We start from the raw sequence: 18,893 nt of genomic DNA on the forward strand, positions 1-18,893 counted from the left end.
GCCTAGAGAAAGACAGGTAAGAGAGGAGGAATATTTTTCTGACATGAATACCTCGGAGCAAGGGTTGAGACCCAAATGCCCCAGGGATTGTGTTTATATCATAAATGAGCGAAGTGAACTAGTTACCAAAAAACAAGGAGTTGAAGCGGCTGAGGCAAAATATGGAGTGTATGGAAGCTGCTATTAGTGCCAGCCAACTGCGGCCACATGAAAAAAGAAACCCACTGATTTCATTTCATTTTTCAAGCTAGAAATCTTTCTTTTTGAGACAGAGTCTCACTCTGTCACCCATGCTGGAATGCAGTGGTGCAATCTTGGCTCACTTGCAACCTCTGCCTACCAGGTTCAAGCGATTCTCCTGCCTCAGCCTCCCGAGTAGCTGGGACTATAGGCGGGTGCCACCACACCCAGCTATGTTTTTTTTTGTATTTTTAGTAGAGGTGGGGTTTCAGCATGTTGGTCAGGATGGTCTCGATCTCCTGACCTCATGATCTGCCTGCCTCAGCTTCCCAAAGCTGGGATTACAGGCATGAGTCACCATGCCCGGCCGAAATCTTGGATTTTTAAATAAAATCTCTCTGTCTTTAAATCAGAAAAACTAATTCATTCACATATAGGTGTATATTCACACACACACTTATATGTATGTGTGAGTATATTTTTTTAAGCAAATACTGCAGCTAAAACTGGTCCAGATTTGGCTTATTATAAAGTATATGGGAAGTTTCCTTAGGACCTATACTTTGAAAAAAAACCCTTCCTTGGGACGCGTGGACGAAAGAAAAACAACAATGCCCCAAATATGTCAAAGAGTGTGCGAGGTTCTCAGGCCAGGTAGTAACCTGTATCTACGTCACACACCAGTTTCCAAATTGCTTTGCAAACCACTAAAGATCCCATTAGTACCCACGAACCCCTTTGCTGATATGTGACTAAAAGGTAGAGGGGGCAGTAGTAAAGTTAATGGAGAGAGACAAGGGAGAGGGCTAAGGGTTTGCGTACATATGTGCATGTATATACACATTGTCGAGGAGAGGTGGCAGAAGTTATGGATGGAGCAAGCCTGGACCAGTCGGTGGCTGGACAGAGCAGGGGACAGGTGCCCCTGATGTGTTCTGGCCCCAGCTAATTTGGGAAACAGTCTCACACTGGATGGCTCGAAGACGAGGAATGATGGTGGGGCTTGCAGGAGGACTTGAGCGGCTGTTGATAAGACTCTTCCTTTTATCCATGGTGGGGGAGGCCTGCACCGTGAACTTGTGCTGGAAATCTGCTTGGGGAAAGACAAACACATGTATGCATTAACATTTCCCATAATCAAATTCATATAAGAAATCTGACATTTCTCAGCATCCTCAAGGGACAGGCCCCAGTTTCCTGAAAAGCTCTTTGTTCACCTGGGAAATGTTCTCTTTTAGAATCATCTCTTTTTCCCAAAGGACATGGGGAGATGAACGTATAAAAAGATGGAAAATTCACTGTGCAAGTGAACTTCATTAGTGAGCTTCATAAAGTTGTCTATATAATGAATATAGTTTGAGCAATTATGTATTAAGAATAGCTGTTTAGGGCCGGGCGCGGTGGCTCAAGCCTGTAATCCCAGCATTTTGGGAGGCCAAGACGAGCGGATCACAAGGTCAGGAGATCGAGACCATCCTGGCTAACACGGTGAAACCCCGTCTCTACTAAAAAAATACAAAAAACTAGCCGGGTGAGGTGGCGGGCGCCTGTAATCCCAGCTACTCGGGAGGCTGAGGCAGGAGAATGGCATAAACCCGGGAGGCGGAGCTTGCAGTGAGCTGAGATCCAGCCACTGCACTCCAGCCCAGGCAACAGAGCGAGACTCGTCTCAGAAAAAAAAAAAAAAAAAAAAAAAAAAAAAGAATAGCTGTTTAGCTCATGAGATGTTGTTGATTATTCTAGGAAATTTAACTTAAAATTACTGGTTTCACATAATCTATTATCAGACAGATTTGGTCCTTTTTTCTCAGGGACCAAAGCAGGGACACTGATTCTTCTCACTAACTGCAGGCAGAGCAGGATATCAACGACTAGCCCTTGTGGGAACCTAGGGCAGTGAGGGAGATGGAGCAAATGGCTCCAATGTGGACACATTCCAAAGGAAGTTACAGTACAGCATAAAGAATATAAAACTTACAGCACTAAATTTCTCAGTTTCAGTCTCCTCATCTATCAAAGAGGTATAATAAACAGCCGCTTGCTTGCACCTATGTCTCCCCATTAGACTGTGATCTCCCTGCAGGTGGGAACTACAGCTTTTCTATCTGCATCCCAGCATGCAGCAATATGCTGGCACATGCTAGATGCTCAAGGGGTGCTTAAAGACTCCATGCTGTCTGAAAAGGAAAAACAAATGTGCAGCAAGGAAACATGGCTGATGAACGTATTCACTCAACTGCATGGAATGAGTTCCCTTATCTGTACTTAATCAAGCCACCATTCTAGTGCTTAACATCATCTACTCCTACCCCTATTAGACCATTCTTTCTTTGTTCCTTACACTTTTTTTTTGAGATGGAGTTTCACTCTTGTTGCCCAGGTTGGAATGCAAGGGTACAATCTCAGCTCACCACAACCTCCGCCTCCTGGGTTCAAGCAATTCTCCTGCCTCAGCCTCCTGAGTAGCTGGGATTACAGGCATGCACCACCATGCCTGGGTAATTTTATATTTTTAGTAGAGACAGGGTATCTCCATGTTAGTCAGGCTGGTCTCAAACTCCCGACCTTAGGTGATCAACCAGCCTCAGTCTCCCAAAGTGCTGGGATTATAGGCGTGAGCCATTGCGCCCAGCCTGTTCCTTACGCTTCTAATAAGCCTGCTTTCTAGGGCCTTATAGACTTAGAACACAGTGAATACCTTTATCTACATCAACACACATTTTAGCATTCAGCTCCCTCCATGGATATATTATACACCACAAAGATTCTAACTCATAGTTTCACATTTCTTTATATTTTCCCCAAGGCTGAAGTACAACAGATGCACCTCTATTCAACTGATGTGTCTGTCTGAAAGGTCACATGTAAATCTTATCAGGTAACTTCCCATACATTAAACCTAAACTCAACTGTACTCAGGACTAATTAAAGAAACCTCAGCCAGGTGTGGTGGCTCACACCTGTAATCCTAGCACTTTAGGAGGCCAAGGTGGGTGGATCACTTGAGGTCAGGAGTTCGAGACCAGCCTGGCCAACATGGTGAAATACAAAAATCAGCCGGGTGTGGTGGCACGCGCCTGTAATCCCAGCTACTCAGGAGCCTGGCGCAGGAGAATCGCTTGAACCGGGAGGTGGAGGTTGCAGTGAGCCGAGATCACACCATTGCACTCCAACCTGGGCAACAAAAGCAAAACTCTGTCTCAAAAAACAAAAAAAAAGAAACCTTGAAACAAGTTATTTTGCAGAGCCAAAACTTCTCATGCCTCACACACGCACACCCTGGAATGTTTTCCCCCAACTTCATGCTTCCCTCTCCAGGTTTGCCTAAAGTGAGATGTGCCCCTGTGAGCCACCAGGCTTCTAGCAGCCTGGACCTTGCCAGGTTGTCCTTACTTCATATTCTGCGTTCACTCACATGCAACAATTTCCCTGGAGTCGGGTAGATTTTCAGCATGCCAATCTTTCCACTGAACAGAATGGCCCATTTCAAACAGGCTGGAGTTTGAGCCCCAGGGTGTCATGTTTCCAAGCTCAGTCCCCGGCTCCCATAAACCCTCTGCCACACCAGCTCCTTGCCCTGCTGCCACTTCCCAGCCGGCCCCAGGCCACTGACCGGAAGGGAGGCTGATGCGGTTGCCGTCCTTGAGCTTCAGCCGGCTCTTCCTGAACTTGCCCTTGCGTTTCTTCACCCGGGGCTTCTCCTGGCACAGCTGGTGGATGATGATGTTGAGCTCCCGTTCCAGGATGTCAATCTCCCGCTCGGCCAGCTCCTGCTCGCGACGCCGCAGCAGTTCCTCCTGGTTCTTCTGCTGCAGCGCAGCCCGTGTCAGCTCCTCCTCCCAAGTGCGAAGTTCCTGCAGGAAGAGCAGAACCATCAGAGAAAAGACTGGGGTGCTCAGTGCAGAGGGGCTCTGGGGTGAGGCCTGAGAGCCCCCAGAGGGCTCATGGTGACCTGGAGAGTTCTCCTATGATGCTCAGTGAAGAGAGAGGACTCGATAGCTGGTAAATGAACATCAGACCACCTTGAATGGTGGGGAAAGGAAGGCTCAGAACAGCCATACTGAGGGGACAGCTGGAGAAGCTAAAGTCATAGGCCGAGCCCTAGAGATGGGGGCTGAGAGTTTCTAGTTGCTCCTTTCTTCTTCATTAAAATTGCCTGAGATTAAAAAAAAAGATATATATATATAGGTTTGACTAGAAAATATAATCATGTATTTATTTACAGACTTGGTTCTACTTTACTTTCTATTTTTTGAGACAGAATCTCATTCTGTCACCCAGGCTGGAGTGCAGTGGTACGATCTCAGCTCACCACAACCTCCGCCTCCTGGGTTCAAACAATTCTCCTGCCTCAGCCTCCTGCATCCCTAGTTCAAGTGATTTTCATGTCTCAGTCACCAGAGTAGCTGGGATTATAGGCATGTGCCACCAAACCTAGCTAATTTTTTTGTGTTTTTAGTAGAGATTAGGTGGTCCCCTCCTGGCATCAAGTGATCCATCTGCCTCAGCCTCTCAAAGTGCTAGGATTACAGGCGTGAGCCACTGCGCCCAGCCAAATTTTTTCTATTATATAAAAGATGTTTTTTCACCAAACGCAATGGCAACAAAAGCCAAAATTGACAAAGGGGATCTAATTAAACTACAGAGCTTCTGCACAGCAAAAGAAACTATCATCAGAGTAAACAGGCAACCTACAGAATGGGAGAAAACTTTGCAATCCATCCATCTGACAAAGGGCTAATATCCAGAATCTACAAAGAACGTAAACAAATTTACATGAAAAAAACAAACAACCCCATCAAAAAGTGGGCGAAGGATATGAACAGACACTTCTCAAAAGAAGACATTTATGCAGCCAACAAACATATGAAAGAAAGCTCATCATCACTGGCCACTAGAGAATTGCAAGTCAAAACCACAATGAGATACCATCTCACGCCAGTTAGAATGGTGATCAGTAAAAAGTCAGAAAACAACAGATGCTGAAGAGGATGTGGAGAAATAGGAAAGCTTTTACACTGTTGGTGGGAGTATAAATTAATTCAACCATTGTGGAAGACAGTGTGGCAACTCCTCAAGGATCTAGAACTAGAAATACCATCTGACCCAGCAATCCCATTACTGGGTATATACCCAAAGGATTATAAATCATTCTACTATAAAGACACATGCACACGTATGTTTATTGTGGCACTATTCACAATAGCAAAGACTTGGAACCAACCCAAATGTCCATCAATGATAGACTGGATTAAGAAAATGTGGCACATATACACCATGATACTATGCAGCCATAAAAAAGGATGAGTTCATATCCTTTGTAGGGACATGGATGAAGCTGGAAACCATCCTTCTCAGCAAACTAACACAAGAACAGAAAACCAAACACCACATGTTCTCACTCTAAGTGGGAGTTGAACAATGAGAACACATGGATACAGGGGGGTGAATGTCACACACCCTGTGGGGGGTGGGGGGCTAAGGGAGGGAGAGCATTAGGAAAAATACCTAATGTAGGCGACGGGTTGATGGGTGCAGTTAACCACATGGCACACGTATACCTATGTAACAAAACTGCACATTCTGCACATGTACCCCAGAACTTAAAGTATAATTAAAAATAACAAAACAAAAAACAAACAAAAAGATGTTTTTTAAACCAGAGCCAACTTAATTCAGCTTAAAAATGTGTCCACAGTACATAAATCATCTTCCAGGTAACACCTAACAATTAAATAAAAATATATTTCCAGGGTGGCTGCTCAAAAGCTATGTGAGGCATGTCATCTGAATCTTTATGTTCACTTGAGGAACGAATCTACTGAGGTATGTGGTTTCAACTTTCACCTTATCTTAAAGGACAATGATTTGCTCTGGAAGAATCATGAAAGCATAGCAAGGAAAAAAAGAGAACATTTCCTGAGGTCTTTTTCAGGTACTTGCTCTAGAACCAAATTTGGCTGCTGCTCTACACACTCCACTGAAATGAACTGTTCAATGAGCACAGGAGATGTCACCCCAGAGCAGGCTGTGCCCCTGCAAGTCTGAAGGACAGTCAGTCACACTGCTAGGGGGAGAGCTGAAGCCAGAAAGCTGGAAGGTGAAACTGGGACAAAGTCCCATTTGGAATTTCATCTTGTGACCCAAGAACGGTCCCTTTTGTCCTGTGCTGAGAACGGAGGTGGGAGCCACATCAGATGGCAGAACCTCTTCCCTACCTCCCCTTTCTCCTTCCGCATGAGTTCAGAAGTGAGCCCAGCACTGAATTTCTGGAAAGAGGAGAGGGGATATCGAATCAGGAAACAGGAGAGAAAACAGGAAAGAAAACAAAACATGACTACAAAAATTTTAAACCTACAATTTAAACTGTTAATGCTGGTTACCCTGGGCCTTGCATTAAAGTGGAGTGTGGGGTGGAACCTGGAAAGAGCAATGTCTGGAAAAGCAGGATATTTCTTCAATAAAGGAGCCACAGCAACACTTCTGTGGTCGAAACCTAATTTCTCAATGAAATACTCACTATAAGTAACCATTCTGGATTAAAACAAAATAGTGTAGAAAGAGAACCTAGAGCTAGAAAACAAGCATGTGAACCCATATTGGGGAAGCTGAGCAGGAGGTTAACAGTAGAAGAGAGGAAAGAGATCAAGAAATGAATATCATATTCTGATGCTACAAACTCTTCATTCAGCTTGTCTTCCATCCCCAGTAGAATGTCAACATAGCCATAAAAGTGACAGAAAGAAGGCCGGGTGTGGTGTCTCACACCTGTAATCCCAGCACTTTGGGAGGCCGAGGCAGGCGGATCACCTGAGATCGGGAATTTGAGACCAGCCTGGCCATGATAGTGAAACCCTGTCTACTAAAAACACAAAAATCAGCTGGGCATGGTGACGTGTACCTGTAATCCCAGCTACTTGGGAGGCTGAGGCAGGAGAATTGCTTGAACCTGGGAGGCAGAGGTTGCAGTAAGCCGAGATCGTGCCACTGCACTCCAGCCTGGGTGACAGCGCAAGACTTTGTCTCAAAACAACAACAACAACAACAAAAAAGGAATAGAAAAGAAATGACAAAAAAATTAGCACACTGAAAAGTGTCTAGCATGTGGTAAGTGCTCAGTGGTTGAATAACTACTGAGTCAATAAATGAATGAAGAGAAATGGTAATAGGAGATAGAGTGCAATTTTATGAATGAAATCCTTCTTTATGGGAACATGTATTTATCACAAGTTCCTGAGAGTTGAACTTGAACTTGAACTACTTCTTCCTTGATGAAATAAACCTCAAATTAATTGCTGTGCACCCTCCAAATCCTTTGTTTCTCTGTCCTGTGACTTTGTTTTCATTACCAAGAGAAGAAAATTCATGGAAGATGCCGGAAAATATTCCTAGTTGGTTGATTTTGCTGTTAAGTGTAAAAGTTTAAAAGTCAAAGCTAATTTCAAGCTTCCTAAGTCCTCCTCTCCTCCATGCTCTTGTCTAAGGGATGGTTTGGCTCTAAGCCTCTCTCTTTAATGGAACACAAACCCCAGATGACACCAATGCATTCTCACAATAATACTTAGAAGCAGTAGGTTGATCCAACTTGAGGAATTAGCTGAATCATAGGGTAAATCAGGATATTTGGGGAATATACATCTATGATACCATTCACCTGGAGGACCCTTAAACATGTTGAATCTCCTACTTGTGCATCACCTATTTGTGTTGCACAGTTTGCAAATCACATCTTCCACAACAGAATGAGTTAAGAAGAATCTCTCCTGAGAGAAAGCACATCTTACTCTCACTTACCAAACAACAAGCCTTATAACAGAGAGACATCATAGCATGGTGGCTAAGAGAAAGAACTCTGGAACAAACTGCCTATTCAGGTCCCAGCTTCACCACCATTAACTGTGTGGCCTTGAACAAGTTAATATGGGCATCACATGCAATACGGAGTTAACAGCACTGACATCATTGACACAGACAATTATTATCTCATTAAATAAGATAATTCATGAATATGGCACATAGCACATGCTCTGCAAATGTTAGCTATTATAAGAATGAGTTTGATTTCCTAGTAACTACTTACTGACAAAATCCAACCTTCATTTTTCTTACTGGCTGGTGCCCTTATAATTTCATCAATTAAAAGAAAGTAACCAAGGGCCAAGGGTCAGTGATGCAGCAATAAAAAAAAAAAAAAAAAAAAAAAAAAAAGGCCAGCAACTCTTGGGATTCTTCTAGCTGGAACAGTATTTGGTGACAGGAACAGTCTTTTGTAATCATTCTGCTCAACAGTCAGTGCAGGTCCACCCACCAGGGTCCCTAAAGAGTCACTGTAAGCTCACTCCATTCTTCTAGAGAATGCTCATTGACTTGGCAAACAGTAGTATGTTCAGAATTGCTATGTTCCATAAAGAGTTTAATATCTTCAGATCAGCTCCAGAAATTATTTGTAAGTCATTTGTGTAGAACAAAAATGATATTGATAAGGTTTGACTGTATCCTCACCTAAATCTTATCTTGAATTGTAGTTTCCATAATCCCCATGGGTCATGGGAGGGACCAGGTGGAGATAATTGAATCATGGGGGTGGTTTCCCTATCCTGTTCTCGTGATAATGAGTTAGTTCTCACGAGATCTGATGGTTTTATAAGGGGCTTCTCTCTTTGCTGGGCACTTATTTTTCTTCCTGCCACCATGTGAAGAAGGACCTGTTTGCCACCATGATTGTAAGTTTCCTGAGGCCTCTCCAGCCCTGTGGAACTGTGAGTTGATTAAACCTTTCTCCTTTATAAATTAACCAGTCTTGGGTATGTCTTTATTAGCAGCATGAGAACAGACTAATATAATATTACAAAGAATATAGGTTTTTGGAATCAGAAGACCCACATTCAAGATTCTGCTTTCCCACTTACTAACTCTGTTACTTCAGGCAAGTTGCTGACCCTAAGCTCTGAGATGGAAACAATAGTAACACCTGGCCTACACACTGACGGCAGGAGCCATAGGACTCCTGGATAAAACAGACAAAAAGGTCTCATCAAATTTTTTAGTGGAAAAAGTGGGAAACCATAAAGCCATAAACAATTTTAGCTATCATTATTATCATGTGGCTATTAACTTCCCAAATTCCCATAGTGCAGAGTGAGAAAATAAAAAAGAAATTAACGAAATCTATAAAGACTTCCCTCTTGCTCCTAGCTACATCCCTTAGATTTAGTCCTGCCCCTATATAAGCAAAATAACTGCATGTAACTGGCTTCACCTGTGTGTACACTGACTGCTAGGGACACACTGAGGGAACAGAAAGGGGCCATTTAGGGAATGGCCACCAAACAAAAAGGCAGATCTCTGGTAGACTAGGAGTCTCTGAACTCCCTGGTTGGTTTGGGCTTGAAATACTTTTCATAAAAACACAAAAAATGCCACACAATTTCAGACCTATGGTATTTTTAGCCCATATTCTAGTTCTGATTCTGATGTCAAAAGACACTGGAAGGATGTTCTGATAACTATTCTCAAGGTCGAAGTATCCCTATATCAAGTTAACCTTCCTCTAGAAGTCCACTGTAGAATCAAGAAACATTTCCAGAACCTCTCATATTTCCAGCTGACAGGGTGAGACATCCCACTGGCAATTGCCCAACTGCATTCTTCTCTGGTTTGGATAATTAAGTAGATACCAAGCAGGAAGGTGGGCATGCTAGAATCAAGGTGGTCCGTCAGACTTGGTCCAGAGGTCCCAGTGGGTGAGGTCTACTAATTCAATGTGTATCTTTTTTCTTTTTCTTTTTTTTTTTTTTTACCTTCTCTTTGGCCCTGAGTTGGTCAAACATCTCCTGAATCTCGTGTTTCCAGTCATCCTGCAGGCAGTGGAAGGAGTCCTTGGGCATTTCAAAGAAACCAGACTCCTCTATGGTGGTTAGCTGGTCCAGGATATTCGTGAAAGATGGTCGTGAGTGGGGATCAGGATTCCAGCAGTCTGAATAGAACATGTGAATACTCAGACAGCATGATTGGTCAGAGGCAAACATATAAGACTTAGGCTATTACGTGGCCTCACTTCCCAGAAAACTACCTCTTACTTCTTCCAGAAACAGAGATCAGAATTTAGGTAACCTCAAATAAGGCTCAGGAAGTAAAGCAAACTGGCCACCATTACAACCATAACAAGTGAAAATGGAAAAGAAATGCAGCAGTTCTGTACTCATTCCATTCTGGCTGTTAATTAAGGGTAAGAAAAGTGAGCCCAAAGAGTTTTCTTATACAAAGCACCACCACAACACAATTTACCATGTTACTACCTGATTCAAGAATAGATGGCCGGGCGTGGTGGCTCAAGCCTGTAATCCCAGCACTTTGGGAGGCCGAGACGGGTGGATCACAAGGTCAGGAGATTGCGACCATCCTGGCTAACACAGTGAAACCCCGTCTCTACTAAAAAATAAAAAAAACTAGCCGGGTAAGGTGGCGGGTGCCTGTAGTCCCAGCTACCCAGGAGGCTGAGGCAGGAGAACGGCGTGAACCCAGGAGGCGGAGCTTGCAGTGAGCTGAGATCCGGCCATTGCACTCCAGCCTGGGCGACAGAGCGAGACTCCGTCTCAAAAAAAAAAAAAAACAAAGAATAGACAAATGAGGAATGCTGCCCTGGGCTTCAGTTTCCCATAAATAAATGAATTAGCCTTCCCCCACCCACAATGGGATGATGAGGAGGTGAGGATGAAAAGCATTCTAGTGGGAGTCAGTGAAAGTGAATTCTATCTAATCCCAGCTCAGCCACTCCCTAATGGGGCGGCCACCTATCCACTCAACTTCGCTTAGCTTTAGATTCCTTAGTTACAAAATTATGGGGTCTGACTAGAAGACTAAATTTTAGAGTTCTTTCTCCGAAGATGTTCTTCACATCTCTTTAAGGTATTCAGAGGTCCTGACATAAAAGTTACTGTACTTTCTGATTTTGCATTGCATAATAATATGCTAAATACCGGATAGCAGGCTTTTGTTACTAATTTCACTTCTACAGTGCCTGGAGATGTGACCTCCTTGCAGCAGGGTGTGGACATCATCTTGAAGAAGCCTTTCTAGTTGCCCATAGGATTCCTCCTTAGGTGACTGAAACTTTATCTCCTCTTTCAGTAACTGATCTCATAGAATTGGCCAAACTCTACCCAGTGATTATAAGAGGCAAAGTGTCTCCAGTTTGGTTCAGGCCAGGGTTTACTTACCTTCCATGAGTTTGGCAAAAGGCTCTGGGCATGTAGAAGGAATAGGAAGGGCGAGTTTGTTCATGGCCACTCCATAAGCGACCGCTAAGCCATCAATGCCTCGAAAGGGCACCTCACCAGTCAGCAACTCCCAAAGTAGCACCCCGTAGCTAAGGAGAGGAAGAAGACAGAAGCCATGTAATAAACTTCAGGTACAACTTCACTGCAATAGCTCATGAGTCTTTTCTGAGCATCCCACATTCTCCCCAACACATAGTGAGACTAATGAAACAGAAATACTAATGTGATATAAAAGGGAAACCATAAAGCCTACTAGCTAAAAGCAAAATCTCCGGAGTCAAGCATACTTGCTTGGTTTTCAAGTTTTCTTCCACAATTCCTTAGCTATATGACCTTGGGCAAGGCACTACACCTCTTTAAGCCTCTAATTCCTCATCTGTAAAGCACAAATAACACTATCAGTCTGGCAAGGCTATTGTTGAATTAAATGAGCTACTATAGTGTTTAAATAAGTGCCCAATGGCCATAGCTCTTTCGTTATCATTATTGTTTTGTTTTTAAGATGGAGTTTCGCTCTTCGCTGAGGCTGGAGTGCAGTGGTGCGATCTCGGCTCACTGCAACCTCCATTTCCTGGGTTCAAGAGATTCTCCTGCCTCCACCTCCTGAGTAGCTGGGATTACAGGCATGTGCCACTACACCTGGCTAATTTTTGTATTTTTTGTAGAGACAGGGTTTCACCACATTGGCCAGGCTGGTCTCTGAAACTCCTGACCTCCTGTGATCCTCCCGCCTCAGCCTCTCAAAGTGCTGAGATTATAGGCGTGAGCCACTGCATCTGGCCTGTTATCATTATTATTAAAGAAATAAACTGGGAGAAGAGGCAGCCTCCCAAGTATAATTTTTTTTCTGTTTTAAGAAAACTTCAGCTTTTGTCACAGATACATTTTTTTCCCCAAAGTGCTAGGATTAACAGATTTTTTTTTTTAGCTTTACAAAAAGCAGAGCGCTAACCACTCAAAGCAGATTTTGTTCCTATAAAAGATTTCTTTAAATGCCCACTAGGTTGAATAGATTTCTGTCCCCAGATCAGTGTGAGTGGGTTCTTAACGGAGATCTTTGTCTAATTCAAAGAGAAAAGGTTCACAAGGGTAGATCACATCGGTAGAACAGAGCAGCGCATCGGCTGCGAGAACTTCAGTGTGCCCTCCCTATCTTTCAAGTCCACATAAAGAACTTCTTTTCTCGTGTCCTATGAGTCAGTGAATGTGGAGTACAAAGCTTAATGGAAGAATTATTCTGTGAATTCACGATCAGAACCAGACACAATCACACAGCACTCAGTCCTTCCAGGAATAAGTCAGGACGAGAAACCATGAGGCTATGAATAGTTAGAAGAATGGCTCTCCTTATGTTTTCAACACCAAACTCAACAATAAGTCTTGCAACCAGTAACAAAGGTCATATTCATTTAAACAATAATAATAGGACAGGCGTGGTGGCTCACATCTGTAATCTCAGACTGTAAATTCAGCCTTTGGGAGGCCAAAGCAGGCAGATCACTTGAGGTCAGGAGATCAAGACCAGCCTGGCCAACATGGCGGAACTCCATCTCCACTAAAAATACAAAAGTTAGCCAGGTGTGGTGGTGGTACACGCCTGTAATCCCAGCTACTTGGGAGGCTGAGGTAGGATGGTCACTTGAATCTAGGAGGCGAACGTTGTAGTAAGCCAAGATCACACCACTGCACTCTAGCCTGGGTGACAGAGTGAGACTCTGTTTCAAAATAATCAATAATAATAATAATAATAAATCCAGTAGCTATTTATCACGAAACCTTATATTTGAAGATCGCGAAGACACTTTACAAACATCACTGTGAATCTCTACAATTCTGATAGCTATTATCAACATTTTGCACATGCGGAAAGCAAGTTTTAGACATGTTTAGGAGCATTTTACTAAGGGCACACACAGAGTACATCATGGTAGGCCCAGACCAGTTGTCAATTTCTTCCCCCTAGAATACCTTCTACCATTTCTCTGCTTGGTAAACTCTAATCATCTTTCAAGATCCAACTCAAATGTCCCATCATTTATTCATTCATCAGATGATGGCTTTACCCCAGTGAGGCCTTCAAATACTATCATTTTCTTTATGCACCTTACCAGGAAAAACCAAAACGCCTGGTAGCCAGTTGATCTTGACTTGTCTAGACAGGAGATGGATTTTAGTTTGGAGGCTTATGGGAATAGTGTTGGACACTTTATGATGCTTTCCCGACATCCCCAGATGTTACTCAGCCTGTTTGGGCTGCCATGCATTGTAGTTGTTTGTCTGCTAGCCTACGGGCTCCTAAAGACCAGGGAAAATTGTTTTTAATCTTTCCATTCTCAGGACCTAGCCCAAGCTCTGGTACACAGGAAGCACTCATAGATATGTGAGTGAGTGGGTGTGTGGGTATGGGAGTGAGCGCATGGTCAGACAGTCCTGCGGGCTGCCCTGGGTCCTCTAGAGGAAAACCCAAACATCATCAAGAATTGCACTATTACACTTCCTGACAAACCTTTCATGTGACTTATCCAGGTAGTGGTCATGCTGGGGAGCTTCTACCAAGTGACCTCCAGGAAATCTCAGCACTGCCAACCAGATTCCTAGGTCAAAGCCACTGTTATCCTCCATTGCTTGCTCTTGGAATTAATGCCCACCTCCATCCTGGAGAATAAAAACTAAAGGTCCCACAGAACCCCTTTCTCCCAACCAGGCAAAGACAGTAGTATCTGGGCCCTAACTACCTGGAAAGATCACAGAGTTTTTCATGTTCTGTTTGTGTCCCTGCATCCCTTCTGTGACAGTTTTCACACTGAGCTCTAAGTGCCCTGTGAAGGTGTCTCAGACCTTCTGGAAGCAAGTGTTGGGGGGGGTTGGGTGGGGGGGGCGTTAATGGGACTGGGACTGGCCCTATTGGCTCCAGCCAGGGCAGCTCTGGGCTTGTTTCTTTGTTTGTCTGCATTCTCTCCCACTTCAGAGGTTCTACAGCTAAAAGGAATGTTAGAACTACTGCCCAAGTAGGCAGAATGCTACCAGAGAAAGATTTAGACAGACTCAGGTCAAATGCCTGTTTTATCACTTAACAGCTATGTGCCATTAGAAGCAAGGTCGCCTCTCCAAACCTAATTTCCTCATCCCTGTAACAAAGACAGCAATACCGACCCTACAGAAGCGTTACAAGGAATCACTAACCCCAACAACTAACCCTCATCCAGAAGTTACCATCTATGGCTAGTAGACCTGTGGTTTCTCCGAAAGGGGCTGAAATGAGAATGTGTCTGAGGAGGCTTATGTAGAGCTACAGTGTTGGTGAGAGCTTTGCTGAGGGACACTGGCATTCAGAGAAGAAGCCTTTCTGGGGCTGACTATACTAGTTTTCCTCTGCCAATGTCCCTCTTTATTTTTACAATGGAAGGTGGGTGATATAAATGAAGACTTGGTATTCTGTTGGCAGGAAAAAAGACTGGAGAAATTCAAGAGAAATACAAGTTTACATGGATCTGAGCTCCAGGGAGAGGTGGGCAGTAGAAATGGATGTGATTTACCTCAGGTTTAGCCAACTTAGTTGCCCTCCCAAGGTTAAAAGGTCAAGAAGTCCTTTGAAGACCATTTGCAAGCAGCCTGGAAGAACTCGTTCAGCTAAGTCACTGCCTCCGAGTGCCTCCCCGCAACACAGACCCACCAGCTCCCACAGTGCTGCCAGTAATTTCCTAAAAGTCCTCACTGCCTAACTCAACCCTCAGAGAATTTACTCTTAGTCAATAATTAATCACCTCCCGAGGCTTGGTAATCCCTTCAACCATTTCCTAGGATCAGAGGAGAAGGGGTGTTTGATGTTTTTTCAAAGTGAGGAAAAGTGGACAGCCATCTTTCTTGACAAAAGGCACAGCAACTCCATGCCTGTGCTGGGCCAGAGCTCTATTTTGTAGTAACCTGCACCATCTCTCCACTGTCAGGTCAGGGTCCATGCTCTGAAAGGAGGTGACCAGTCTCCCTTGAATGAGGTGGGCTGGGGAATGTCTTGCCCTTGGTAATTATCTGTGATTCCACATTCTAGGAACCCTACTATTTAATAATCTTTGACAAAGATAATTGTATTAATATATGTGAAAGCACTTTGTAAACTGAAAGTAGCATATAATTCTTCTTCTTAACTGAACCCTCATTCAAAACGATATATTAACATATATGTAATATATACATTGATAAACTTATTGACATAACAACATATTTATTAATGTGATTACATGTTCATGTTACATTACATTCAAAAAGCAACTTACAAAACAGAAAGATCCCACTAGGGATAGGCCCACGAGCACATGAATAGGATAAACACACCCAAATATCAATACACATTATCTCTATAAGTGGGTTCAGGGTGATTTTCTTTTCCTGTCTTTTCTTGTTTATCCATATTTTCACATTTTTTCTATAGAAAACGTTTTACTATTGTAATTTTGAGACAGAGTCTCACTCTGTCACCCAGGCTGGAGTGCAGTGGCGCTATCTCGGCTCACTGCAAGCTCCGCCTTCTGGTTCATGCCATTCTCCTGCCTCAGCTTCCCGAGTAGCTGGGACTACAGGCACCCACCACCACGCCTGGCTAATTTTCTGTATTTTTAGTAGAGACGGGGTTTCACCACATTAGCCAGGATGGTCTCGATCTCCTGACCTCGTGATCCGCCTGCCTCAGCCTCCCAAAGTGCTGGGATTACAGGCATGAGCCACCATGCCTGGCCACTATTGTAATTTTTTAAACTTAAAATGATTAAGGAAATGCCTCCACCTCATCCCACATCCAACAGGCAAGAAGGCCTTGTGGGACGACGCCCTCTGACTGTAACCACTGCTCTACCCACACAGCGCAAAGAAAGGGAACAATTTCAGCAATAGCCTTCTTGAGGCAGTTCCCGATCCAAGCAGACTGGGGAACTTACACAGCTAAGGATCCAGCCCTTTATCATCTCACCCTCCATCACAACATATGCAGGAGAACTTTAGAAGCACACTCAAAGAGCAGAAAGACAAACCAGTTGGCCCTGGGCACCTGGAATAGCAGAGGCGCAGAGGCCCCCAGCTTTGGATGAGTTCCAGGAGGAGCGAGGTGTGGGGCACTCACTCAGCCAGTACCTGGCACAGGGCAAGCATTCCACAAACACTTCTTGGATGAGTCAGTGAGTTACAAGTCAGTTTGGGAAACAGCTTTGTACCAAGTTCCTAGGTATGCCCTGGCCTTCTCTGGGACACCCTGCTGGGCCCTAGGCACAGTGGGCTGATCATTCAGAAAAGGCTGCCTTAAGTGCAGGAACAAGACCGTACAGATGGTGGCATAACTACAAGCACAGATTGTCACTACACACATATCTAGTTCTAATCATAGCTTTATGTCTGCCACCTGGGTGAACTTAGGCATGTGACTTCAACTGTCTGAGCCCAGTTACCTCATCTGTAAAATGGAAATAATGATCCCTACTTTGGGGGATTCTTGTGAAGACTATAAAAGATGTATAACATTTACCACAGAGCCTAGCGCCCTTAAGCATTTGTAGGTGGTAACAACTGTCACCAGTGCACAAGCATTGCTGTATGTATAGCAGTGGGCACACATTTTCCTCTGCTAAAGGTGAGAGACCATTTGGAGCTACTTAGATGGGTAGGCTTGAGGAAGGAGGAATGAAAGGCCCATTTAATGGGTTATAAATTGTGCCTTGAAGGAAATCCTGCAGCATAGAAGCTAAGACAGCTGAAAGGGAGCAGGGTGAATTATGTTTTCAAACCACAATCATCAACCAAACTGGGTCAGGAGGTCTAAGCCCTGGGAACAAGTCTAGACTAGAGCAACTAGAGACCTGCTGGCAGACCATGTGACAATATCCAAGACACACCATTCAAAGTGCTTCTGATTTGAGGTTTACCTCCAAGCGATTTCCTCTAGAGATTAGAATAATTTCATCAGATTCCTCTCACCAGAGGCTCTTCCTTCAAGCCTGCTTTTAGGATCATGGTTATAGGACAAGACCTAGAGGTTAGTCTTAGAACAAGAATACTTAGGGTAAAAGTTGAAAGGTCCTGCCCTTGTTCTTTCGGTGGAGAAAAAAGTTCTGCAATAGCCTTGTCCTTCCCTGTCTACCATTTCTGTCATCCTGAGAAGACTCTATATGAGGCATTTGTGCTTTCCCTTCCCACTGGGAAGGTGCTTGGATACATGACACAATTCTGTCCAAATCATCACCAGCAGAAACCTTTGGAGTGTGTGACAATAAAACCTGAGCAATTTCAGGGTTAGGCTGGGAAAAGAAACATAGTGGGAATATTGGAGGTAGAAAACAATCATGTTACTGAGAAGTCATGGTTTTCCATTAAAAAAGGCAAGAGAAAGTTGAGTGCGAAAAGCGGCTGCTTGTCCCCTCAAATCCACCCTTCCTGTCTTCCATAGTGGGGCACACAGTTGTCTAGCTAGAACATATATTTTTCTGCCTCCCTTGGAGCCGGGTGTGCCCACATAACCAGGTGCAGGCAATGGGGTGTGCAGAGATGTGTACAACTTCTGGATGGTCTCCAAATGAAAGATAAACTGTGCTTGCCATGAGTAAGTTCTCCTTCCTCTTTTATGAAAACTGTAATACACATGTAACAGTCACCCAATTTAACCATTCGGGCAAGATCAATGCACTGAGGGAATCTAAAAGAAGCTAGGTTCCTAAAAGATCTCATGGGGCACAGTTGCCCTGCTAGTGTGGGCTATCTAGACTAGTTTTTGAAAGAGAATATGCTTCTATGCTATTTAAGCCTCCATATCTGTAGGCCTCTTTGTAATAGCAGCTTAGCTTAATTAATGTATTAATTAATCGCATTAGCATATGGTCAAGCAATGAAAGTGTTAAACTGAAACATGAAATTGCTGATTTTACATATCAAAAATAGTTGAATATCAGCATACAACTCAACTTAATGAGATCAGGTCAGATATTTTAAGGAAAGTTAAACTCATTTCTTCTCATTAGCTACTTCACCCTGTAATTAATGCATGGTAAAATAAGGTTCAATATACAGATACTACAAAACATCACTGAAAGAAGTTAAAGGAGGTCTAAATAAATGGAAAGATATCCCATGATCATGAATTGGATGACTTATTAAGATGTCAATAGGGCCAGGCACAGTAGCTCACACCCCTAATCCCAGCACTTTGGGAGACCAAGGCAGGTGAACAGCTTGAGCTCAGGAGTTCAAGACTAGCCTGGGCAACATGGCGAAACCCTGTCTCTACAAAACTAAATAAATAAATAAAAGGGGGGAGCATGCCTGTAGCTCCAGCTACTTAGGAGGCTGAGGCAGGAGGATCACCTGAGTCCAGGAGGTCAAGGCTGTGGTGAGCCATGATTACACCACTGCACTCCAGCTCAAGCAATAGAGACCCTGTCTGCGGGGGGCGGGGGG

General features: G+C 43.8%; 1 protein-coding gene across 2 annotated transcripts in view; it reads right to left on the reverse strand.

The window, feature by feature from the left end:
• The window catches only part of MAP3K9 (mitogen-activated protein kinase kinase kinase 9), an 81,414-nt gene that overhangs the window by 16,538 nt on the left and 45,983 nt on the right, over nucleotides 1-18,893 (reverse strand). For both annotated transcript variants that reach the window (XM_017882756.1, XM_017882755.1), the window contains exons 3-6: nucleotides 11,400-11,548; nucleotides 9,981-10,156; nucleotides 3,794-4,034; nucleotides 1,148-1,270 (exon numbers count right to left, since the gene is read on the reverse strand). In XM_017882756.1, the coding sequence (XP_017738245.1) occupies nucleotides 1,148-1,270; nucleotides 3,794-4,034; nucleotides 9,981-10,156; nucleotides 11,400-11,548 (689 nt within the window). The remainder of the gene's footprint in view (nucleotides 1-1,147; nucleotides 1,271-3,793; nucleotides 4,035-9,980; nucleotides 10,157-11,399; nucleotides 11,549-18,893) is intronic.

Source organism: Rhinopithecus bieti, unplaced genomic scaffold, assembly GCF_001698545.2.
Source record: "Rhinopithecus bieti isolate Rb0 unplaced genomic scaffold, ASM169854v2 scaffold_13259, whole genome shotgun sequence".
In the NCBI taxonomy this organism is placed as follows: domain Eukaryota; kingdom Metazoa; phylum Chordata; class Mammalia; order Primates; family Cercopithecidae; genus Rhinopithecus; species Rhinopithecus bieti.